This window comes from Aquarana catesbeiana, linkage group LG13, assembly GCF_042186555.1.
Source record: "Aquarana catesbeiana isolate 2022-GZ linkage group LG13, ASM4218655v1, whole genome shotgun sequence".
Lineage (NCBI taxonomy): Eukaryota > Metazoa > Chordata > Amphibia > Anura > Ranidae > Aquarana > Aquarana catesbeiana.
This window is the reverse complement of record NC_133336.1, coordinates 20,410,607-20,436,714: the sequence shown is the minus strand read 5'-3', so window position 1 is coordinate 20,436,714 and position 26,108 is coordinate 20,410,607. Positions and strand designations below refer to the sequence as shown.

Here is a 26,108-nt window from a genome sequence, read left to right as displayed (position 1 = left end):
CACATCCGAGGTCGTCCCCCATCCATCACATCCGAGGTCGTCCCCCATCCATCACATCCGAGGTCGTCCCCCATCCATCACATCCGAGGTCGTCCCCCATCCATCACATCCGAGGTCGTCCCCCATCCATCACATCCGAGGTCGTCCCCCATCCATCACATCAGAGGTCGTCCCCCATCCATCACATCCGAGGTCGTCCCCCATCCATCACATCCGAGGTCGTCCCCCATCCATCACATCAGAGGTCGTCCCCCATCCATCACATCAGAGGTCGTCCCCCATCCATCACATCAGAGGTCGTCCCCCATCCATCACATCAGAGGTCGTCCCCCATCCATCACATCAGAGGTCGCCCCCCATCCATCACATCAGAGGTCGCCCCCCATCCATCACATCAGAGGTCCTCCCATCCATCACATCAGAGGTCCTCCCCCATCCATCACATCAGAGGTCCTCCCCCATCCATCACATCAGAGGTCCTCCCCCATCCATCACATCAGAGGTCCTCCCCCATCCATCACATCAGAGGTCCTCCCCCATCCATCACATCAGAGGTCCTCCCCCATCCATCACATCAGAGGACCTCCCATCCATCACATCAGAGGACCCCCCATCACATCAGAAGTCCCCCATTACATTAGAATATCCCAATGGCAGAGTCCTCATATCACATCAGAGTCTCCCCATCATCAGAGTCTTCCTACCTTGAGATGTCAGAGGTCCCTCCATCACATCAGAGCCCAACCTTTTAGCTGTAGCACCGGGGCAGATGTCTGGAGGAGGCGCGCTTTTGTCCTCTCCAGAATGCTGGGGGTGGCCCTGCATGCTGCCTGCCCTGAATCCGCATCATGTGCTGCCATGGCTAGCCGCTACCACCATAGCAATGAATGATGCCGTATGCCTTTCCCTAGAACTAGTCACTGGTTGTTATGGTGCTAGTGGCCAGCCCACCCAGAGCATGGCAACTCATGACGTTGATCGATGGCAAACTTGCTCTTGGAGAAAACACTGATCTACAGAATGTAATCATAGATAAGTTTGTGCTCTCACCAGTCTCTGCATGCTCTTCACATGGGTGGGGCTGATAGACAGGGCCTCTTCATACCATCTCTTGGCATCGTCAAGATTGCCTCGCAGCTCGGACACCTGACCTCTCATGTACAGCACATTGTGTGACATCGGGAACAGGTTAGCGGCTTCCTGGATACAGGCGGTGGCTTCTGATGGTTTTCCTATGCCGATGTATACCTCCGCTGTAATGGGATACAGAGAATTACAGGTTACAATGACATCTACAGTCACTAGAGCAGTTTTGGGTGGAGGAACTTGGATGACATGCATGAGCGAGTTTGGGGTGGAGGAACTTGACTGGCCTGCACTGCACAGAGTCCTGACCTCCACCCGATAGAACACCTTTGGGATGAATTAGAGTGGACACTGTGAGCCAGGCCTTCTCGTCCACAATGGTCAAACATTCCCATAGACACACTCCTAAACCTTGTGGACAGCCTTCCCAGAAGAGTTGAAGCTGTTATAGCTGCAAAGGGTGGGCCAACTCAATATTGAACCCTACGGACTAAGACTGGGATGCCATTAAAGTTCATGTGCATGTAAAGGCAGGCGTCACAATACTTTTGGTAATATAGTGTATGTTTTAATGCACACTGCGTATACTAAAAACAACACACAATATTTACCACAATTTTTTGTCTATTGTAAAAGATTATGTTACGCCGAGTAAATGGATACCTAACATATCATGCTTTAAAATTGCGCACGCTCGTGGAATGGCAACAAATTACGGGACTTAATCTCCATAGACGACGCTTTAAAAAAAATCTTTCCAGGTTACCCGTTTAGTGTTAAGAGGAGGTTTTGCGCTAGAACTATTTTTTTTTTTTTTGCCGTAATGATCACGGTGATACCTCACAAGTGTTGTTTGAACACTGTTTACATATGTGTTCGTGAGCCCAGAGGGATGGGGCCCTTATATTTTTCTTTTCTTCTTTATTTAACTTTTTTTTTTTTTACACTGTCCATTTTTTTTTTTATCACTTTTATTCCTATTACAAGGACTGTAACCATCCTTTGTAATAGAAATAAGGATGACAGGTCCTCTCAAAAAGACCCCAAAACCTTTAATTTACCTTTAAAAGCAAAATAAATAAAACATGGTTTTGTAGCTTTTGCTTAAAAAAAAAAAAAAAAAAAAAAAAAAGATTTACTAAGGCCTGGGAACCAGAAGGGACGTCAGATGTCGCTCTGGTCCTCCAAGGGCATAGGAGACGAAAAGCGGCCATCTTGGCCTCGCTTTTCTCTATGCCCAGTGAATGGCCACACCGGGCTTTACCGATCTGTTAGGTAAGCCTGGAAACGACCCTAATGGCGCTTCTAAAAGTGATCCAGCGCCGATTCCGCCCAAGGGACCATAGTGAAAAAAGCAATACCAGGGTTATGGCAGCAGCTAGCGCCGATATTGAACGTCAACGTTTTTTTTTTTTTTTTTTCTATTGGCTGGTTGGCAAGTAGTTAAAACCCCAATGTGAAAGTCTGGGAAAGCGCCAGTAGAGTGGTATGTGTATTTTTCAGTTTAAAGATCTTATCTTTTTGTATACAAAAGTTTCATTGTATTTTAGTATAGTCTTAGAAATTATAGAGAACAATAAAAAAAAAAAATACAGCTTAAAATTAATGAGGTTTTTCAAACACAGGCGTGAGAGACGAGAGAGGGAGGGAGGGGGAGAAAAAGCACAGAGATGGAAGAAAGAGAGAAAGAGAGGGGAGGGAGGGTGGAGAGATACAGAAAGAAAATACAGACAGCTTGTGAAAGGATGGAGAGAGACCCGGGGGGGGGGGCTCTGATCTCAGTGAATGAATTGGTGGACAGTGCGATCACCAGGCCTGTGCATCGTCCACACAGATCAGGACGGGGTCTGCCATGCATCAGGTACCCAGCACACTAATTGGGATGTACAGACAGAGATGACATGTTCTGTACACCGGCTGGCATGGCACAGTGTCTATATATGGAGAGATCATCGCTGTGCCCGGGGGGGGGGGGTACACAATCAGAAGCGTCTCGGGCGGTGTGATGTCACACAATGCTGTCCTCGTTTAACCCTTCTCTGCAACTCCACCTCCTGCAAAGGAGCATATTTCATACCCATTACTGATGCCAGTGTGCCAGTGAAGCACAACGACCCGACCAATGAAATGAAAGACACAAATCAGAACAAATAATGGTTCTCCCCCCCACCCCCCACGCCAAATGGTGCAGGTTAAAACGCTTACCATCCAACCTGCACTGCTGTAAAAAATGATGACCTCCATTAAGGAAAAGATGAATCCCCCGTCCCACGTGACACCCTCTGCTGGTACATTACAATAAAATAAAAATATAATAGGGTGATATTTTTTATTATATTCACCATTTATAATTTATTCTATCTATAATATATTATTTATATATTATATTATTTATCCACTTCAAGGCCAGGCCATTTTTTGCTATTTGGCGCTGTGCTACTTTAATTGGCAATGGCGTGGTTATACAATTCTGTACCCAAAACGAAATTTATACAATTTTTTTTTTTTTTACACAAATAGAGCTTTCTTTTGGTGGTGTTTTGATCACCTCCTGGGTTTTTTTTTATTCTCTATTATATAAACAAAAAAACACCAATAATTAAAAAAATAATAATATTTTTTACTTTCTGCTATAGAACTTATCCAATAAAAAAAATGTAAAAGAAAAATGAAATCTTGCTACACGTCTTCGGAAAACCAAAAATACCAATAAGCCTATATTGAACGGTTTGTGTGAAAGTTATAGTGTCTACAAAATTCGGTGTAGCCTGCAATTCTACTTTAAGCCCTTGGCACCGGCCATACGCAAACATGCGGCCTCTCAGCGCCTGGTTCTTAGCGCCGATGGAGCCGCATATTTGCAATAACTGCCCCCCAATGCACCTGTGCCAAGAGCGTGCGCCCCGCACAGTTACTATCACTTTACCGAAAGCTCCCTGAGATTGGGAGTTTTCGGACTACATGACCGCCGTAACAGCCAATCACGGCAGTCACATGTTCTTAAGACGCGCTCCGCCTCCCATGATCATAAACCTCTGTGTAAAGGCAGAAGGTTTTTTATCTTAATGCATTCTATGCATTAAGATAACAAAAAACGTGTGTGTGTGTAGCAGCCTCCCCAACACCCACCTAATTACTTACCTGAGCCCCTTCTCTCTCTAGCGATGTTCACGAATGTCTAGGCAGTCCGGGACACTCCTCCTGATTGGTTGAGACACAGCAGCGACGCCATTGGTTCCAGCGGCTGTCAATCAAAGTCAGTCAGTCATTCACGGGGGAGAGGGGGCGGGTCCTGGTCAGGGCTTCATGTCTGAATGCACATGCAGAGCTGTGACTCAGCTCCAGTGTCCCCTTAGGAAGTTGCTGACTGTGGGGGGCACTTGATAAGAAGGAGGGGCCAGGAGCAATAAAAGAGGGAGGGACCAGAGAAGAGGAGGATTCGGTGCAAAACCAACTGCACAGAGGCGGTACGTATAACATTTTTGTTGTGTTTTTTTTTTTTAAAACGAGATTTCACAATTGCTTTAACCACTTGAAGATATTGTGCTTGCTACACAACATCAATAGTACACCCTGTCCTCATTCTGCACTGTTGCCCCCCTTTCTGGCTTTTGCTAGCAATTCCCAGCTGTCAAAACGACAGCCAGGAGTTGTGGTGTAAATACAGCAGCTATTTACTTTTCTAGCAATTCCCAGCTGTCAAAATGACAGCCAGGAGTTGCGGTGTAAATACAGCAGCTATTTACTTTTCTAGCAATTCCCAGCTGTCAAAATCACAGCCAGGAGTTGCGGTGTAAATACAGCAGCTATTTACTTATCTAGCAATTCCAAGCTGTCAAAATGACAGCAGGGAGTTGCGGTGTAAATACAGCAGCTATTTACAACAGTTGATGTAAAAAAAAAACTGACCTTCTGACACAGCACTTGGATCCGCCCCTTTCTCATGGGGCAGATCCAAGCGGAATCCGCCTACTCAGCGGGGGCATCTCTCCATTGATCCCCACTGAACAGGTGGATTACAGGTCTGCGTCCGCTCAGCTATGCAGAGCGGACACGCGCACACCCTGCTTTTCTCTGAGGCAGTCGGATGTAAACTGACTATCACCGTATGTCTGTTTTCAGTGGATTTTGTCGGATCGGATGCCAGGCGGGTGTCACCGGACACATGTTCCCTGGAATCCGCTGCCCCATAGAGGACGATGTGTGGTCCGATCGGGTCCGATCAGTCCACTGGTGTGAAAGGGGCCTAAAACCTGTTCATAGATAAGATAGATAAAGTAGATGATTGATTCATCTGCAGATCAGAGTTTTATTGCTGCCTGTATCTCTGTTGGAGAGATCTGCTCTCTTTATTTGTCCTGTTGGCAAATGTCACAGAGAGAGAAAGGGAAGGGAAAAAATAATTGAACTAAAAAGCACTTTCTATATTTGCCTGAAGCTCTGCTGTACAGTCACACTCGCATGCCGTGCATTAGGAAGGTCAATAATCCGCTCACTGTTCTGCATTGCTCAGTCATTAGTCACTTTGGGTGTTATTTTAACGTTCTCTTCGGAATGTGAGGCTGCCGTTTGTCTGAGCAACTGAAAGATATTTACTATGAATGTCATTACCTTCCCTTTATGTAACATCGGCCCACTTAAAACAGCACGGTGCCTACACATGCCTGCCTACTGGTTCATATCGTCTTGTGGGCCCAGGCCCCCCTAGAACCCGGATCACACCACCTAAGATCCCCAACATTGCCTTTTCTCTAGCGGAGTGCAAGTGTTGAATAGATTTAAAGGCTAAGTTCACCTTTGGAACATGTTATACCCGTATTTAAAAAGTCGTTCCAGCACCTCCCCCCCCTCCTCACCCGTGACAGTGGACAAGGGTTCTTCTCACCAGCAACACTGTCATATTCAAATTTTGGTGCGGTTGTGCAGGGCCCTCCTGAACAGCTGCATCATTCATTCACAGGGGATCTGTGAATGAAGAAACTACAAGTCCCGCCTGCCACCCTGGCAGACAGGCTTGTAGTTCTCTGTGGACTGGGAGGGCGCTGGTGAGCATCATCCATAATCCACAGATCCTTACTCCAGCTTTCCAACAGAAAGCCAATGCAGATATATGAGCAGAAAGCTGGAGGACGTGTCTGCAGGAGCCCGACGTTGAACCCACAGTCCACTGATCATGGGTGCAATGCCCTGCAGAAAAAAAAAAAAAATCACCACACATTTTTTTTTTTTTCCCCTGCAAGAATAGGTGTATTTATTATTATGTTCCTGAAAGGGAAACTTATCCTTTTAACCGCTTGCTGCCCGCGCCATAGCCGAAAGACAACTACAGTGCGGGTCTCCAAAGCTGGGAGGGGCATACATGGACGTCCTCCCGTGAACATGCTGCCCGCAGGCCACGCTCTGTGATGAGCTGAGTCCTTTGGACTCAGCTCATCACAGATCGGGGTAAAGGGCCAATCACAGCGGCCCTTTACCACGTGATCAGCTGTCAGCCAATGAGGATGTAAACACAAGCCGCTTATCGGCTTTTCCCTCCTATGAGGAGAGAGCCGATAATCGGCTTGTGTTAGGGACATGTGCACTGATAATCAGGGCACTGATTACCAGTGCTGCCCACCAGTGCCACCAATCAGTGCGCATCAGTGCCACCAACCAGTGCCACCAACCAGTGCCACCAACCAGTGCGCATCAGTGCCACCAACCAGTGCCACCAACCAGTGCGCATCAGTGCCACCAACCAGTGCGCATCAGTGCCACCAACCAGTGCGCATCAGTGCCACCAACCAGTGCGCATCAGTGCCACCAACCAGTGCGCATCAGTGCCACCAACCAGTGCGCATCAGTGCCACCAACCAGTGCGCATCAGTGCCACCTATCAGTGTGCATCAGTGCCACCTATCAGCACACATCAATGAAATTTTCAGTCTTTAGTTTTTTTATCAAAAAGTAAAAACCCCAGTGATGATTAAATACAACCAAAAGAAAGCTCAATTTGAGTGGAAAAAAAGATCAAAAATGTCATATGTGTAGAGTGTTGTATGACCGCGCAATCGTCATTCAAAGAGTGACAGCGCTGAAAATTGGCCTGAGCAGGAAGGGAGTAAAAGTGCCCAATAGGCAAGTGATTAATCTATAGAATATTGCTAGAAGCCAGCAATCTCACCGAGTTGTTTTAAAAAGTTTCTACAACTATGTTGTACTTACCTGCTCTGCGCAATCTTCTGGGGTCCCCTCCCAGCCCCGTCTCCCCCACCTCTTCTCCGTCTGCCACCATAGCAAACCAATTACTATGGTGGTAGATGTGTGGGCTCGATCCCGAGCCAGGCTTAGTGTGTCCATAGACACACACACACCGCATCTTGGCCCCACCCCCCGACTCATAGCATATGATTGACAGCAACAGGAACCAATGGCAACCCCGCTGCTGCCTCAGTCCCCTGTGAGTAGAGGGAGAGGTGAGAGGAGATATGCACGCTGCATGGACTGAGGAAGTATTACTCTAGGTTGTAAAATATTTTGCAGGGAACACATTAAAGGTAAAAAAAAACTTTTTAGCTTTAGAACCACTTTAGAAACAGCCGATCAGTGGCGGTGCGTCCATAAAAGGCGCAGGAGCGCCGCCCCCTCTCTCTCACCATAGATAGATTCATGCATTGCATGAATCTATCTATGGTTGCCGCTGCCGCCCTCCATTTAGGTGTCCGGCCCCTTGTTGGGCGCCGGACACCTGAATTACAACGGCGTTTTTTTTTTTTTAAAGCGCCCGATTAGAGCCGTGGGCTCTAGTAGGCGCCCTGATTAGAGCCGTGGGCTCTAGTAGGCGCCCTGATTAGAGCCGTAGGCTCTAATAGGCTTCCAAAATGGTAAACAGCGGGCACAAAGCTGTGCGTTGGTTGTTTACCAACTAATAAATCGCTTTCCTATCAGTGACCCACCTCTCAGCCAATCAGGTGCTCGGGTCTGGTTACCTGTCACCTGATTGGCTGAAACAACAGGCGCTGTGATTGGACGCCTGAAAGAGAGGACTGCAGACACTGAGGAGCGTGGATGACGCCACAGTGACCCGCTGCGAGACAGGTAAGTCCAGACTCCCGGGCGATGCACACTGGCAGCAACTGATGGGCACACTGGCAGCAATTGATGGGTACAGTAGCTGCGTTTGGCACAGTGGCTGCGCTTGATGGGCACAGTGGCTGCGCTTGATGGGCACAGTGGCTGCGCTTGATGGGCACAGTGGCTGCGCTTGATGGGCACAGTGGCTGCGCTTGATGGGCACAGTGGCTGCGCTTGATGGGCACAGTGGCTGCGCTTGATGGGCACAGTGGCTGCGCTTGATGGGCACAGTGGCTGCAACTGATGTTTTTTTTTTTTCCCAGCTTGTTTGCGCCCCCCAAAAATTTTAAGCACCAGCCGCCACTGCAGCCGATCATGGAGCAGTTTTAAATAGCCATAAAATCGATCAGAGATCTGTTATAATGTGATCATTTTTATCTTGTGATGCAACATGGAAATACATTCTTTAAAAGATTTTCTCTGCAGTCCCATCCATTTCTTTCCTATATGGTGGCACCTGCAGTCTTCATATGTTGCACTTTTGCAGGTTTTGTCATCCATTATAATACTTTATGGCCTTAAAACCATTGAGCTGTTCCTGCTATGGCCGCCTGAGTGCCACGTGCGCGAATGTGACAATCACGGCATGCAAACCAGGGAACGGTATTTGCTGATTAATCTGCTGATCTTGGAAAACATCGCTGCCAGTGTTTGGAGCTTGTTTCCGCTGTGCGCGGTTTATCTGGTAACCCCGGGGTTATATGAATAATACATTCTGGCTAAGTCCCGGTAAGTAGGAAGTAAGGGGATCTGTTCACATTCAGAGTGACGGATCTTAACTTGTTATCTACACCACGCCGGCTCCAATCAGGGTGCCAGCGCGCTTCATCATCTGCAGGGGGGAAAAAAATAAAAAGATACAGCCAGCTTCACCGCTCAGCTAAACAATCAGATAACCGCCATTTAATCTAGTTATGTATTTATTAGAACGATCGTTATATGTGCATTTTAGATACAGATAATGCACATCATTGCGTCACTGCCCCTTCGCCGTGTTCTGCACCTGCAGTGCTTAATGGCGGTGTAATCTGCGGGAAGAGTGAGGCAGGAATACCTATTGTGAACCGGTAATGGAAAATGTGTACCGCTCAGGCTACAAGGATAAGCAATCCTGTGTCCACCACTGTGAGTGCAGGCCAGGGAAGTCGCTCGTCTCGGGTCCAAACAACTGTTGAGCAAAGGACAGATCCCATAAAGCCACACATCAATACAAACCCGCTGGTATTAGAATGAATGGCAGTCTCAGCTTGGGCTCCAGCCAGGCTGCTTTCCCCCAACGCGTTTCACTCTGCCCCTCGCAGCTCAAAGCGTTTTTTTAACCCAAAAAAATAATAATTGATTCTGTTTCTTTAAAGCATATTATACAGCACAGTGCTGTGTGATTTGGCCCCCTGTAACACCTGGTTGATCCTGAAAGTTTCTGCCCTCCCCTACGTAAACTGACCACGGTGCATCATGGCTGCTGAGCCCTGACATCCGCAGCCTGCTATCTGCAGCTCTCCTCTCTGCTCCTGTGTCCTCCTCCTCCCCTCCCTGCCTGTCAGCTCTGTGTGTGAACCGCCCCTCCCCTCTGCTCCTATCATTGTTCTGAGCAGCTCGTACATTATTGCTCCCAATCACTGCCTGCCTCCTCTGCTAGGATTATATGATGTATATACTATATGCCATTTTCTAAAATTCTTCTTATAAATAATGTTTTTCTTATCCCCGAACATCGGTCACGTGCCCGCCCGGTGCGGTCTTCCTCCGATGTTTGTATTACAGAGGGAGATCACATGACCACCCGGCGCTGTCTTCCTCCGATGTTTGTATTACAGAGGGAGGTCACGTGACCGCCCGGCGCTGTCTTCCTCCGATGTTTGTATTACAGAGGGAGGTCACGTGACCGCCCGGCGCTGTCTTCCTCCGATGTTTATATTACAGAGGGAGGTCACGTGACTGCCCGGCGCTGTCTTCCTCCGATGTTTGTATTACAGAGGGAGGTCACGTGACCGCCCAGAACACGTCAGAGGGAGAGCTCAGCCCCTCCCTCTGTAATACATACATCAGAGGAAGACCGCGCCGGGCGGTCACGTGACCTCCCTCTGTAATACAAACATCGGAGGAAGACAGCGCCGGGCGGTCACGTGACCAATGATCGGGGATAAGAAAAACGGTATTTATAAGAAGAATTTTAGAAAATGGCATATAGTATATACATCATATAATCCTAGCAGAGGGGCTGGCAGCGGCTGTGTGCACTGCCTTAAATACTTTAAACCTCTTGGCACTGAGCGCTGGCAAATATGCGGCCTCTCGGCGCCAAGTGGCCACATATTTCCGTACAATAGCCCCTTGTGCGCTCCCGGTACGTTGACTGGCGGCTCACGAAAATTTCCCCATCACTGTTTCCATTCATGTGTCTGCCATGACAGCCAATCACGGTGGTCACGTGGCCATAAGCCCTGCACCCCCGGCATAACAAACCTCTTAAACAGCCGGCGGAAGCCAGCGCCAAGGGGGCAAAAGTGATTATAAACGATCACCTTGTAAAACAACCCATTCAGTTTAACCACTTAAAGACCGCCCACCGCATATATACTGCGGCAGGCGGCTCTATTGCGCGAAATGACGTACCTGCACGAAGTAGTAAGCTAATGCGTATGCCTGGCAGACCCGATGTCCGCCGGCCACCTGCTAACGCGGTACAGAGAGGCAGAACGGGGATCTGCCTATGTAAACAAGGCAGATCCCCATTCTGACAGTGAACAACATGTGATTAGGAACATTGATCTCTGTGTTGTTCCCACACACTGAGGGAACACCCTTGGGCACAGTGGCTCCATTTAATGGGCACCGTGAGGCTGCAATTGATGGGCACCGTGAGGCTGCAATTGATGGGCACCGTGAGGCTGCAATTAATGGGCACCGTGAGGCTGCAATTAATGGGCACCGTGAGGCTGCAATTGATGGGCACCGTGAGGCTGCAATTGATGGGCACCGTGAGGCTGCAATTGATGGGCACCGTGAGGCTGCATTTGATGGGCACCGTGAGGCTGCATTTGATGGGCACCGTGAGGCTCCATTTAATGGGCACCGTGAGGCTCCATTTAATGGGCACCGTGAGGCTGCAATTGATGGGCACCGTGAGGCTGCAATTGATGGGCACCGTGAGGCTGCAATTGATGGGCACCGTGAGGCTGCATTTGATGGGCACAGTGAGGCTGCATTTGATGGGCACAGTGAGGCTGCAATTGATGGGCACATTGAGGCTGCAAAATTTTTCAGGTTTGCACCCCCCCCCCCCCCCCCCCCAAATTGAGCACCAGCCACCACTGTGTTTTATATTGCTATCTTATCCACATTGCAGATACTTCCCATCACATTACTGGAAGACTGAATGGATAAATACATAGGGTTTTTACATTAAGGGGATCTGTAATTCTGTGCAGTCAGTCTTGTGATCCAGGAAGTCCTGCCAGACAGCAAAACCAAGTGCTCTGCAGTGGCAACAAAGTTTGGTCAAGAACGAAGGAGTCCTGTGTTTATATATGGGTTACCAATGTTGGGTTGGACTCGGTCATAGAGAATAATACATATATAGTATGTCTGTTACTTTCACCTCCCAGTCCAATCCTGGATTACCCCTGAAGGGGTTACATGCTGTGCTGGAAGTGGCAGAGCGCGGATAGTGGGGGGCGCTATGAATAGCTCTCAGTTTTGACTGCGGAAGGTGCCAACATGAAAGCTGTAATCACAAGTGAGTAACAAGCAGGAATTAACCACCCACTTCAAAGCAATTTTTAGCTGCCCTTCGAGGGATGTGCCACACACATCAAACAGGTCCTGCCAGCTCTGGCCACCCGGCCCGAAAAATCCAGGACCGACTCCGTCTTTCCTCATTCCAACCTTTGACCCCTAAAATGATACATTCTTCACCATTCGGATCACTCAAATCTCTTACATTATTCTTTGTTAACCATTTTCTCTAAATCTTGGTGTTAAAAAGAGAAGTATGGTTACCCCTGCGTGGGTGAAATTCTGTACTTGGAAAAATCAATAATAAGAGTTCTAAAAAAAAAAAAAGAGAATTATAGGATACAAAAAAAAAAAAAAAGAAAAATACAAATGTGACCCCCGATCGCTTGCTTCTCGGTCTTCAGTAAGCAGATAAAGGCGACCGTCACTCACCAACTCTCTGCTCTGCGTCTCCGGCGCTCGCTGGAACGCTGGGCTGGGAGTGTGGCTGGCTCAGGTTCTCAGCAGTGTGCTAAGAAAGGCTATTGCCAGCTGCCGGTCAGAAAGCTGGGTGGATCCCGACATCATTGTCGGGATCCCCACAGAGCTTGAACCAGCCTGTTGTCAGCTCCATCTGGGTCAGAGGAGTGCAGAACAAAGTGCACCCCTGTAACCCACGAGAAGTATAGCCAAAAGAGCTTTGGCCGTACTTCTCCTTTAAGCAGTCAGACCCTAAACGAGCACCGATTCTATAAACCTCCTGAGGCTGCAGTGAGCTACATTGTGCAGAACTGTCCATCAGTCTACAGCTGGCCACGGATTATGCAATTTTCTTTTCATCAAGCACAGGTTGAAGGAAAGAAAATCACTTGATTGCTGACAGTGTTGATGGGGGGATCCCTCCTATTGTGCTCTGGTAGTGGGAGGTTCCCCATCATTAGAATTCCATGATCACTGCCGGTGGCTATAGCCACCGGCAGTGATCATACCAAAAAAAAAAACTAACGGGCTGGTTGTACTGAAGCCGATCGATCGACAGGCAAGCAGCCATTGGCTGTCACCCGCTAACCGGCTTGTGCTGTGTCTAATCAAAGTACAGCCACGGCACACGTGCATCCCCCCTACCGGGGAGTGCCAGATCAGGTACATAGTATGTGATCTGACACAGGTGAGCCGCTCTGCCACAGTATGACACTAAATTATGCATTTGGCAAGCGGTTAATCTTCAGCTGCCATGATGCTGCATGTTATCAGTTATGACATCAGCCATTGGATGGTTTGACAGTTGGGTTGAGAGCGCAACCAATGTGACAGTTACATTCCATGGCACGTGCATGTATCGGGAACGTAACTGTTTTTGAAACTGTTAAATCGATGAGTTTACTTCTGCTTAAAGGCCTTTCTCAACCAGGGTTCTTCCAGAGCAATTAGTAACTTCTGCCTCTCAGATGAGTGACCACTGACACCAGCTTTCTGTAAGGGGGGAGTTCTTCTAAATGTCCTCAATAAGGAACATTCTTCCTCGCAACCATCAAGGTGTCAGTGGGAGGAATAGTGTCCCATCATTGGTGTCAGTGGGAGGAATAGTGCCCCATCATTGGTGTCAGTGGGAGGAATAGTGTCCCATCATTGGTCTCAGTGGGAGGAATAGTGTCCCATCATTGGTGTCAGTGGGAGGAATAGTGTCCCATCATTGGTCTCAGTGGGAGGAATAGTGTCCCATCATTGGTGTCAGTGGGAGGAATAGTGTCCCATCATTGGTGTCAGTGGGAGGAATAGTGTCCCATCATTGGTGTCAGTGGGAGGAATAGTGTCCCATCATTGGTGTCAGTGGGAGGAATAGTGCCTCATCATTGGTATCAGTGGGAGGAATAGTGCCCAATCATTGGTCTCAGTGGGAGGAATAGTGTCCCATCATTGGTCTCAGTGGGAGGAATAGTGTCCCATCATTGGTATCAGTGGGAGGAATAGTGCCTCATCATTGGTCTCAGTGGGGGGAATAGTGTCCCATCATTGGTATCAGTGGGAGGAATAGTGCCGAATGATTGGCATTAGCGGGAGGAATAGTGCCCCATCATTGGTGTCAGCAGAGGGGGGGGGGGGGGGGGGGGGGGGGGAGAGAAAGTACATGGGGCCAGAAAAATGGGGGAGGGGAATAGAGAAATTAAATATAACTAATAATGTAAAAAAATGGAACATAAACACCACACAGGAAATTCTGGGTCTCTGTAAACCCACCAACTGGTACGATGTTTGGTAGTCAACATTCAGACGAGTGTATCATGGATCTGCAAAGAGAGGCAATTTCCTCTAGTGACCCCCCCCCCCCTCCTATCAGTGGACAGAGGGAGGACACTGGACTGGACTTAGTGAAGTTTCAGAGAAGCACAAAGGAGGTTTTTGTAAATAAAGCAGATTTGGTATCTTGCAGAGTCCTTTCCTCTCCATGAATTCCTCTATCATTGTACGATGCAGAAGTCCTGACATGATGACAGCTGCAGTAAGTGTCCCCTGAATGATGTCATCTAATTGGCTGCGAGTGACATGACACAAGCAGACATGATGATGACTTCTCCTGATCGGTGTGACCCCCGTCCCCGAGACTGGCAGCCATGCGATCTCTGTGTAATTCCATCAGGAGGAAGGCGGGTCGGAAGGTCGCAGCGCGCTAAAGAGTTAGCAGGGGGTGAAATTTCAGCTACCCCTGGAGCCCTCTCCGCTCATTGTTTCCGAACAGGTCGGTGTCACTGGAACAAGGTCAGCCCGTCAGATAAAGCCGTCCGATGATATTCTATCTATGGAAAGTGGAGGAGACGGGGGGCCGGACACAGCGATCCATCTCCCCCCCGCACACTGCGCCCGGGGGGCAGCCCTTGACGTCATCCGAGCCACTGAATGACATAATTAGTCCGAGTTCTTATTTCACACGCTGGGTCAGGAGCCCTTGTTGCACCTGGACGCACCCAGAAGGCAGACCTCAGAGTGATACGGGAAAGCTTGGGTATCTTTAACACTTTCATGACCGGAAGTCTGGATGCCCAGGCCAAGCATAGCAGAATCACTTTTTGGTTAATTTGACAATCACTCCAACCTACCATTTGGCTTTTATTTGTTATTCCATTTTAATAAATTCCAACCAAGCTCATGATTTTTATCACAAGACAAGAAAGTTACAAAAAGCCTTTTATTTTATTTTTTTACATTGAATTAACCACTTGACTTCCAGAAGATTTTAGCCCCTTCATGACCAGGGCATTTTTTTTCTATTCAGCACTGTGCTACTTTAACCACTTCAGCCCCGGAAGATTTTCCCCCTTAAAGCAGAGTTCCGCCGATTTTTTTTTTTAAAGTCATCAGCTACAAATACTGCAGCTGCTGACTTTTAAAATAAGGACACTTACCTGTCCAGGGCGCCCGCGATGTCGGCACCCGAGGCCGATCTGTCCCTGGGCTCTTGGGTGCTGCCGCCGCCATCTTTGGTAAGGGAACCAGGAAGTGAAGCCTTGCAGGCTTCACTTCCTGATTACCTACTGTGCATGCGTGACTCGCACTGCGCATTCCCACTGGTCCCTGCTGTCTTCTGGGAACTGTGTGTCTCCCAGAAGACAGCGGGGGGGTGGGGGGGGACGGAGAAGGCGCCGGAAGTGGCGTAGATACCCGCGGGTGGCTCGGGTATCTATGCCTGGAAGTGGGAGCAAAATACCTGTAATAGACATGTATATGCTCCCTCTCCCCCCTGAAAGGTGCCAAATGTGACACCAGAAGGGGGGGGGGGGGGGGGGATTCCGAAAAGTGGAAGTTCCATTTTTGGGTGAAACTCCGCCTTAATGACCAGGCCTTTTTTTGCAATACGGCTCTGCGTCGCTTTAACTGACAATTGCGCGGTCGTGCTGTGATGTACCCAAATAAAATTGATGTCCTTTTTTCCCCACAAATAGAGCTTTCTTTTGGTGGTATTTGATAGCCTCTGCGGTTTTTATTTTTTGCGCTATAAACAAAAAAAGAGCGACAATTTTGGAAAAAAAACCCAATATTTTTTGCTATAATAAATATCCTCCCAAATTTACAAAGAAAAAACAAATTTCTTCATCAGTTTAGGCCAAGGGTGCCCAACCAGTGGCCCGGGGCCCCCTGCTCTGGGATGGCGGGTTGGCAAGTCCAGATTGTGGGTTGCCGACCCACCATCCCAGAGCAAGAGTGTTGCGAATGAAGCCGGCGGTAGAGGAAGCAAGTGGTTGCGGAGCAGAGCCGCATAAGCCGACCTGAATGGAAGACTGTTGTTAAAGGTAAGTTTATTACTAGAATCAGTGTGTATGTGGGCATATCTGGGCTGCTTTCAAACTGATCCGCAGGTGCAGCGCAGAACACCTGCAGGTTACCTGGACTGAGCCATAGACTTCTACTATTACCTGCGGGTTTGGTGCACTTTCTGCACGATATAATAGAAGTCTATGGCAAAGTACAGCTAAGCCACAGGTGCGCTGCACCCTCAGTGTGGGTAAACCGCAGCGCGTCAGTGTGAAAGCAGCCTTAGGCTGCTTTTGACACGATCGGTTCCGACGCGATCAGAACCTTCTTTCACCTCTATTGAACCACAGTTGTAAACGGACTTGTGGCCATTTACACCCACCTACAACCTGATAAAAAAAAAAAAGACAGAAGGGGGGTGGGCAGATCATATCTGAGGGCCCATAGAGTTGAGCGGGCTGTGTCTGTGTCAGCTCTGCATATGCGGAGTGGACTTGGACCGGTCATCCACCCGCTCATTGTGGCCTGTGACTAGTTACCAAGTTGCTTAAGTGGCCTTTGCTCTTCAAAGGGTTGGGCACCCCTGGTTTAGGCCAATATGTATTCTTATGCCCTGTACACGCGGTCGGATTTTCCGATGGAAAATGTCCGATCGGAGCGTGTTGTCGGAAATTCCGACCGTGTGTGGGCTCCATCGGACATTTTCCATCGGATTTTCCGACACACAAAGTTTGAGAGCAGGCTATAAAATTTTCCGACAACAAAATCCGTTGTTGGAAATTCCAATCGTGTGTACACAAATCCGACGGACAAAGTGCCACGCATGCTCAGAATAAATAAAGAGATGAAAGCTATTGGCCACTGCCCCGTTTATAGTCCCGACGTACGTGTTTTACGTCACCGCGTTCAGAACGATCGGATTTTCCGACAACTTTGTGTGACCTTGTGTATGCAAGACAAGTTTGAGCCAACATCCGTCGGAAAAAATCCTAGGATTTTGTTGTCGGAATGTCCGATCAATGTCCGACCGTGTGTACGGGGCATTATACATATAAGAATACAAACAAAAAAAAAATCAATATTCTTAAATTCAGGCCAAAATGTATTTTGCTACAGGTCTCTGGTAAAAAAAAAAAACAAACAAACCTAATAAGGCCCCTTTCACACTGAGGCAGTTTTCAGGAGTTTTAGCGCTAGAAATAACGCCTGAAAACTGCCTCCCACGCTGCCGAATATTAAAGCCTGAGTGCTTTCACACTGGGGGCGGTGCGCTTGTGTATACTGAGCGCTGTATACAGCGGCCCCAAAATGCCCTGCAAACCTTCTAAGCAAAGGGCTAGTTTGCTTTCCTTCAATCTTTTGGGGGGGGGGGGTGTTTGGTGATGTTTGGGGCGGGGCAAGACTGTGGCCAGGGGAAGTAGAAAATGTCCTGTGGCGGTAAACAATGTCTCATAATTGGTATAAGGAATAGTGCCCCACCCACTGATGTCAGTGGGAGGAATAGTGCCCCATCATTGGTATCAGTGGGAGGAATAGTGCCCCATCATTGGTGTCAGTGGGAGGAATAGTGCCCCATCATTGGTGTCAGTGGGAGGAATAGTGCCCCAATCATTGGTGTCAGTGGAAGGAATAGTGCCCCAATCATTGGTGTCAGTGGAAGGAATAGTGCCCCATCATTGGTATCAGCGGGAGGAATAGTGCCCCATCATTGGTATCAGTGGGAGGAACAGTGCCCCATCATTGGTATCAGTGGGAGGAATAGTGCCCCATCATTGTTGTCAGCGGGAGGAATAGTGCCCCATTGTCGGTATCAATGGCAGGAACTATGCCCCACTGTTGTTGACAGTGAGAGGAATAATGAATGCCCCAAGGGCCAGATAAAAGCAAGCAAAGGTCTACAGGTACAGGTATACATAATCCATCAGGCCCACTTACCTGCATGAAGCCAGATTTGTGCCAGTGTCATCCAGGGGTGCAGAGGGCCTTGCTTTGGAGCACTGCTCTGCAGAGAAGAGGCTACCTCAGACAACGCCTGCTCAACGCGTGATGCCGCAATGGATGTTGCGTGGACGGAACCTAGAAAAGAGACATCATTAGAAGAAGTGGAAACCGCAGGAATTCCGCAATGTCAACCAGAAGCGGTGCCGCCAGCCTGTGTGCGATTAAATGCCATTTTTTTTTTCCTGCGTGGCAGACACAACTGTGTGGGCAAGACGTGCAGTAGCCAGATCCAGGCATGACCAAACATAGAACACAGCAGCCAGACAAAAGGCCCTCAAACGTGCCAGAAGAGAAAGCCTGGTGGTGATAGAGCTGTGACCTTACCTGATCAACCGTCTGAGAAAATCAAACCCCCCCTCCCCCCCCATGATCAAATACAAACCCTACAACACCAGTGTCCTTTCAAGACCAGCCTCCGATCGATTCTTCCTCCAGCCTTAAGAGTTCTCCGAAAGCTTTGTTCCTAAACATGGCTTCTAAAGAAGAACACTGCTAACTTGAAAAGCAATAATAACGTAAGGGACAGGTTCCTCAAGAAATCTATGGTCATGGTGTCCCAGTCATTGTGGGCAGTCCTTTCCAGGGTTTTAAGAGCCTCAAGCAGAGCACAACCCGCCTATAGAAATCAATGGGGGGGGGGGGGGGGGGGGCTGTAGTGTGCATGCAAATTAGGCAAGAACCTACCTAGGAGGATTTATTTTACTTGTAGGTGGGCTACACTCCGGGGAGGAAGTGGTCTTACTTAAAGGCCACCACAAAAAGTTGAATGTTGGGTTGCTTACTCAGACTACTCCAAACAAAACCAACCAGCACCAAGCCTTTAGCAACCTCAGATCTGCTAGGCCAGTGTGTTGAGTTATTTTGAGGGGACAGCAAATTTACACTGTTATACAAGCTGTACACTCACTACTTTACATTGTAGCAAAGTGTCATTTCTTCAGTGTCGTCACATGAAAAGATAGAAGAAAATAGTTACAAAAATGTGAGGGGTGTACTCACTTTTGTGAGATACTGTATGTCTTTTACTATGATGTCCTAATAAAAATGGGATTTTTGTACTCACCGTAAAATCCATTTCTCTGAGTTCATCGACGGACACAGCACCTCCTTAATCTTGACCATTGGGTTATATCGCCTCTGCAGGAGTAAGGAGGCGCTGTGTCCGTCGATGAACGAAAGAGAAATGTTTTTTTACTGATATATTAGTCTGCCCATTAAATCCAGGAGGGGTTTAAGGTGCTTCATGCACCAGGTTTTTCTTTGTTCTGATAATGTGGCGTCGGGTGCCCTAGCCCTTTAATTCTGCTCGGAGGGTCATAGAGAGAATTGTAGTTGACAGCTGCAGGGATGATATAAATAATGTATTTTTTTAAAAACACTGCCTGTTGGATGCCCATGCAAAAAATATAGGGCAGCAGAGCATGCTGGGACTTGTAGTTCCACCCGAGGTTGGTTGCAGGACTGGCTGACTATGAAGCTCTATAGTAGGAACAAATCAGAACTTTTCTGCATCTCCTCTATACCGTGGTGAGTTAGTAAATCCAGCTGTGTGCACAAGACATTTTCTCACTTTGAATGATAGATGGCATCCTGCAATGCAAAAAAACAAAAAAAAAGAGGAAAAAAAAAAAGGAAAAAAAAAAAAAGAGGAAAAAAAAAAAAGAGGAAAAAAAAAGGAGGAAAAAAAGGAAAAAAAAAAAAAGAGGAAAAAAAAAAGGAGGTAAAAAAAGGAAAAAAAAAAGGAGGTAAAAAAGAGGAAAAAAAGAAGGAAAAAAGGAAAAAAAAAAGGAAGAAAAATAAAGGAAACAAAAAAAAGGAAAAAAGAAAAAAAAAGGAAGAAAAAAAAAAGGAAACAAAAAAAAAAAAAAGGAAAAAAGAAAAAAAAAAAAAAAAAAGGAAAAAAAAAAAAAAGAAAACAAAAGAAAAAAAAAAAAAAAAAAAAAACAAGACACCTCAAGGCCCTCTAGTTATTTTGCAAAAACTAAACTCCCAGCATGCCACAGGGCACAGGGGTCTAAAATGAACCGAGCAATACCAGCTGCCTAAAACAAATACAGAAGTCACTACAGCAAATCTGATCCAAAATCTGGTGGGATTTATCACACAACAGGACATTGTACTCATGGAGGGAGAGGCACGGCACACAGCAGGGAGAAGAGCGGCAAACACATGCAAGCAAAAAAACAAAAAACACACCAGACCTCCCCATGCACATCACGGCATCCACAGTGGGTCACACGGGCGCTTTTACCGTCAGCGCTCACTACTGCATGCGGCTAATTATGGAAGCTCTCCGCCAGGTTTCAGGGATGGGAGGACAGCGATCGTCAATTTATATCTGAATAAAGCTGATAATTGGGCAGTGGGGGGGGCACACCAGGCATGTTAGTGAGCACCCCGTGTGTAAAACCTGCCAGTGTGAGCTTACCCGCTTGCTGTGTACTCTGCTGACTGCATCCTTCCCAGAACACTCTGCAATGGCCACACCTGAGTTATTGTTCAATAAAGAGACCGTACACATTTCTGCCCAGAGTATACACCCTAAGAAAGGGTTTAACCACTTCAATAATCGGACACTTTTACCCCCTTCCTACCCAGGACAGTTTTCAGATTTCATGGCTGTCAAACTTTGAATGACAATTACTCAGTCATGAGACACTGTGCCCAAATGACATTTTGTGACACCGTACTGCTCTAGGGAAGTGATCAGGATTTTTTTTTTTTTTTTTAACACTGTAATTGCTTATTACAGTTATAATCACTGCAATGAGAAATCTGTAAGCCTTTCTAAATGTTGACCATCGTGATGCTGTAATTCAGGGGTGTCAAACTCAATTTCATCGTGGGCCGCATCAGCGTTATGATTGTCCTCAAAAGGGCCGGTTATATCTGTAAGATTAGATGTCCAGCTCATCCCTTCCCCTTACATTAGATGTCAAGAGCCACCCCACCATCAGAAGTGGAGTCCCCTACTCTCCCTAACATCACAGTGCACCCCCTTTCCTTATGCAGCTGCTGGGAAGAGGCTGGATGATGCATTGCTTGAAAGCAGAAAATAGGGGTCAGGAGGAGGACCAGAGGAGGGCTGGAGCTCTCTTGCAGCTGCAGGAAAGGTGTGAGGGCCACATGACATGGCCTGGAGGGCCGGATTTGGCCCGCGGGCTTTGTGTTTGACACCTGTGCTATAATTGGTCAAAGCCATCACATGGTACAGGGCCCACTGTGATTGGCCTTGGTACTATGTGATCGCTGTGACCAATCACAGAGCTCAGCCAAATGCTGCGACCATCATAGATCCAAATAATGACACCACGCTCCTCTGATGGATGCCAAATTAAAGCTGGCCTGCGTGGTTCCGTTTTGAACTGAACCCGATGCCGCCTCCGCCGCCTATGACTGGCTGTGAGCTTTGACTTGCTGCTCAGGCCAGGCTCAGGCAGGTTCGGACTTCTCGTCGATCATCCTGGCCCCAAAATGTTTTGACTCTGTGGCTTCTATACATCCATTAACCATTATAGGCAATACAAATTCATACCGCAGTGGCCCTTCCCCACCCCTAAGTGCTTCTGTGCACAAAGGTGCACTCGCCTACTGGAAAAATCTGAACAATGCGACAGAAAACACATCTCTAACACTAAAGAGCGCTAATCTCCTAATATACAGGTTTTGCTGCGCTTCCAGAAAATGCATACTGTCTCTTTAATAATTAAAGGGCAAGTACAAGTAAAGAATGGCCTCCTAATTACCCTGTGCAGTCAGCAGGACCTTTCTTTTAAGGCCGGATTCCCACCTATGCATTTTCGGTGCTTTTTAGTGCATTTTTTTTGGTGCTTTTTAGTGCATTTTGCAGACTTGCACTACAGTCCATTCAACATGGTTTCCTATGGAACACGTTTTGTAGTGCAAAATGCAAAAAAAAAGCACTAAAAATACAATAGGTGTGAACCAGGCCTTAACTCCTAAACTGCCAGGAAGAGTTCAGCTACACAACCCCCCCCCCCCCTGCAGTTAATGAAGGAAGACAGCGGTGATTTTGTGGCACCCCATGTGGCCCAGGCGTGAGGAATTCCAAAAGCGAAGCCTCAGATTGCAACCGGGTTACTTACAAACAGAAAACATGGAGTCAAAACCATGAGAGAAGGGCAAGTCTGGAGAGCGGCCTTCAAACGCTGGGTACAAAAATCACAAAACGAAAAAAAACAAAATGCACAAAGCGTCACTGCAAATAAAACACAAGCGCCACCCACAAATTGTAACAAACCCTTTCTGAGAATCTGCAAACTCTGGGGGGGGGGAACCAATCTGTCAGAATGCGGAATGTCTGCATGAACCCCTTCGTGGCAGCTGCGTTTCCCAGACATGTAGTGACGGAATCACCCAGGAAATCGTATCGCGCTCCTGATTGATAGAAGCCGGATAATTGGCTTCAATCTGTTTATGGTCAGGCTGGTTATGCTGACGTTGACCCATTGATCAGCGTCTGTACAACCAGCCTGGCGGGTTTTTTTTTTTTTTTTTTTGCCCAATCACTGCCTGCGGCTATAGCTGCCAGCAGTGATCATTGTATTCTGCCAGTGGGGAAGGCTCCTTGCCGCTAGAACACAACAGCACAGCGGGAGGGATTCCCCCCATTAACACTGACTGTGTTGTATTGGTAATTTCGTCGAAAAAAATATTCTATGATATGTTTTCAGTGACAAAAATGAAATTCAGATGACTTGGACCCCTTTCACACGGGGCGGATCCGCCGGATGGACTCCGCTAGCTCAGCGGGGGATCACTCTGAGAAGACGGATGACAGGTCCGTTCTCTGCTCACTGTGATGAGACGGACATGTCAGAGCCCCGCTGTTCTCTATGGGGAGATCGGATGAAAACGGACCGCCTGTCTGATTTCATCCGATCCAATCCGCTGGACGGATGGCAGGCGGCTGTCAGCGAACACATCTCCGCTGACATCCGCCTGCGCCATAGAAGTCAACGGGTGGGCCCGCTCGGATCCGCCTAAAAAACAGGCAGATCCGAGCGGGCCGATCGTGTGAAAGGGGCCTAAAATACGACTAAAACTAAAATGGGCATTTTAGTCAAAAGACTATGACCAAGGCCGGGTTCACATATGCGCGGCCACGGGTTCGTGCCTGGGATCCGGTGCGTGTCTGTGCCAGGTGTGATTCGACCCTTTTGAAATGCGTTCCGCGGCCGCCCCCGCACCTGTGTGAACCAACTCCATTAAGAGTCGCTCGCACCTCGCATGTCCTGCAAATTGGATGCGGAAGAAACCCACATCCAATTCACACATATGTGAACCCATCCTCAAACTAAAATCAAAATTTGATGTTCAAATTAACACTGCTCTGTTGATGGGGGAAAACGATCAGTTTTCTTTCCTGTTAGTGAGATTCACTCTATTTGTCCCGTGTTCTATTATCATTGAAAGTAAAAGTAAAAGAAAATCCCAAATTTTGGGTTTTCCCACAAAAAAGTAATAGCGGGGAAATCTTCCAATGGGGACGCTAGTTCTGGAGACCGGGGGGGACAAAAAATTCCCTCAAATTTCAGGGATTTCCTCTCACTTCCTGTTTGGCTATGGGACAGGAAGTGAAGGGAAATCTCCCCAATGGGAGGAAAACCCACATCCAATTCCCACATATGTGAACCCATCCTCAAACTAAATCAAAATTTGATGTTCAAATTAACACTGCTCTGTTGATGGGGGAAATCGATCAGTTATCTTTCCTTCAACCCGTGGTTGATATAAAAAAAAAAAAAAAAAAAAAAAAGAGAAAACTGCATAACGTACGGCCTAACTAATCAGCTGAGTTTCTTTTTTAACTGACACTAAAAACTTGGGAGGCCGGATCACTAATGAAGGATTAGTAAAAATGTGAAGAATAGGGGGATCAGCTCAGTCTGGATTACTATGAGGTATATACACCATAGGAAGCTATGGACATATGAAATGACAGGTTCTCTTATGGATAAGCAGCACCTCCCTAAATCGCAGCTTGACCAATTGGCCATTTTTTAAAAAATGTTCTTGTTCTGCAATCTGCAGTAATTCATTTGTACGAATTCCAAAGGTAACCCGCCTCATTTATCCAATTGTCCTTTCAGGCCTGATGTTTGGAGGCGAGTAGCGGCTCAGTGTTAATTTTGGCAGCAAATTTGCGATTTAGCTTTAGTCTTAGGACTAAAATGGCATTTTAGTTTTAGTCCCATTTTAGTCTTCTGCAATTGTTTTAGTTTTAGTCATAGTTAGTCGACTAAATCTCCAGTATATTTTAGTCGACTAAAACTCATTTGAGTCGTCTAAAATCTAATGGGTGTAATTCAATTGTAATGCATTAGTTAACAATTCTCTACAATTTGCAAACTCATTATCTACTGCTGGAGTGAAAAATCTAATAATGTTATTTATTATTACATTGAGGTATGAACATGCACTACAGACCAGCTGTTAATTTTGAAGTCAAATTTCAATTCAGTTTTAGTCTTAGTCTTTTGACTAAAATGCCATTGTAGTTTTAGTCATTTCAGTTGTTTTTAGTTGTATTTTAGTCAACGAAATTAACACTGGTAGCAGGTGCCAGGAATATGTGACTATATTTAGGGAGGGCTCTGTTACTTTCAGGCCCAGAGTTTCTTAAATCCAGACTTTCCATGAAAATGCAAATACATACTCATTAAAAGCTAAAAAACAACAAAAAAACAAAACAAACAACAAAAAAACAAAAAACCAAAACACCCAAAGGGTTGTTAGGCAGGCCATACACTGTGCAAATTTCTTTCCTGCAACCACGGGTTGCAGGAGAGAAATTTGCAGAATTCCCCCATCAACGCAAACAGTGGGGGAGTTAGGGGCGGGCGCGGGGTAAGCCATCCCTGCCTGGAGAAGACAATGATTATTGCTAGCGACTATAGCCGCTGGCAATAATCGCATGTAGATATCTGACATCTGTTTTTTTTGTTTTGGAAAGAGTGGGGAGGAATTAGAACCCCTGTCAGTTTTTATTGCCGTGTCCCTGTTAGTGAGATTCACTCTATTTGTCCTGTGTATTATTATCACTAAAAGTGAAAGTAAAAGAAAATCTCACATTTTGGGTTGTTCACCAAAAAAGTAATAGCGGGGAAATCTTCCAATGGGGAGACTAGTTCTGGAGACCGGGGGGGGGGGGGGGGGACCACAAGAAATTCCCTTACATTTAAGGGATTTCCTCTCACTTCCTGTTTGGCTATGGGGCAGGAAGTGAAGGGAAATCTCCCCAATGGGGGCACAGATAAATAAAAAAAAAAAAAAAAATCTGACAGGGGTCATAACTGATGCAAATACCAAACATTTGCACGAGTACTCACACTTGTGCAAATGCTCCGATACCTAAACTGATACCTTTACAAAATGAATGGGCTCAAATCGCACTGCAAAGAATGGCATGTGATTCGAGCTGGAATGCGATGCGATTCCTGTCCGAATCATATGAGGTTTCCCCTCAATGCTCCTGTGTGAACCCCAGCCTGGTCATAGTGACTTGGGTTCACAGGAGCAATGCAGGAAACTGCATGAGATTCAGACAGGGACTGCACCACATTCCTGTTCAAATCGCATGCGATTCTTTTGCAATGCAATTTGAGCCCATCCATTGTATGAGCTCAAATTGCACTGCAAAGGTATAGGTAATTGATATCGTCGAATACAAATATTGGTACTCGCCGATAAAAAAAAAACATATTGGTACAACCCTAGTACTAACACCCCCTTACTCTATCCAAAATGGGGAAAAAAAGAAGTTTTGCCTATAGTGCGACTTTAACTTGCTCCGTTCCAGTTCAGTCATTTTCTCGGTTGGGATTGGGGGATGTGTTTGCAGATTGTCAGAATTCAAGCTCCATCATTCACAGCAGGAAACCAGTTTTACACAAAGAAGGTTCGGGCCCCGTGGGGGGCTC

General features: G+C 47.0%; 1 protein-coding gene across 4 annotated transcripts in view; it reads right to left on the bottom strand.

The window, feature by feature from the left end:
• TTC7B (tetratricopeptide repeat domain 7B) overlaps positions 1 to 26,108 on the bottom strand; it is a 190,706-nt gene that overhangs the window by 12,579 nt on the left and 152,019 nt on the right. For 2 of the 4 annotated variants that reach the window (XM_073610848.1, XM_073610849.1), the window contains 3 exons: positions 22,272 to 22,334; positions 18,100 to 18,240; positions 1,051 to 1,253 (listed from right to left, as the gene is read on the bottom strand). In XM_073610848.1, coding sequence (XP_073466949.1) covers positions 1,051 to 1,253; positions 18,100 to 18,240; positions 22,272 to 22,334 — 407 coding nt within the window. The remainder of the gene's footprint in view (positions 1 to 1,050; positions 1,254 to 18,099; positions 18,241 to 22,271; positions 22,335 to 26,108) is intronic. The other 2 variants (XM_073610850.1, XM_073610851.1) reach the window with 1 other exon arrangement.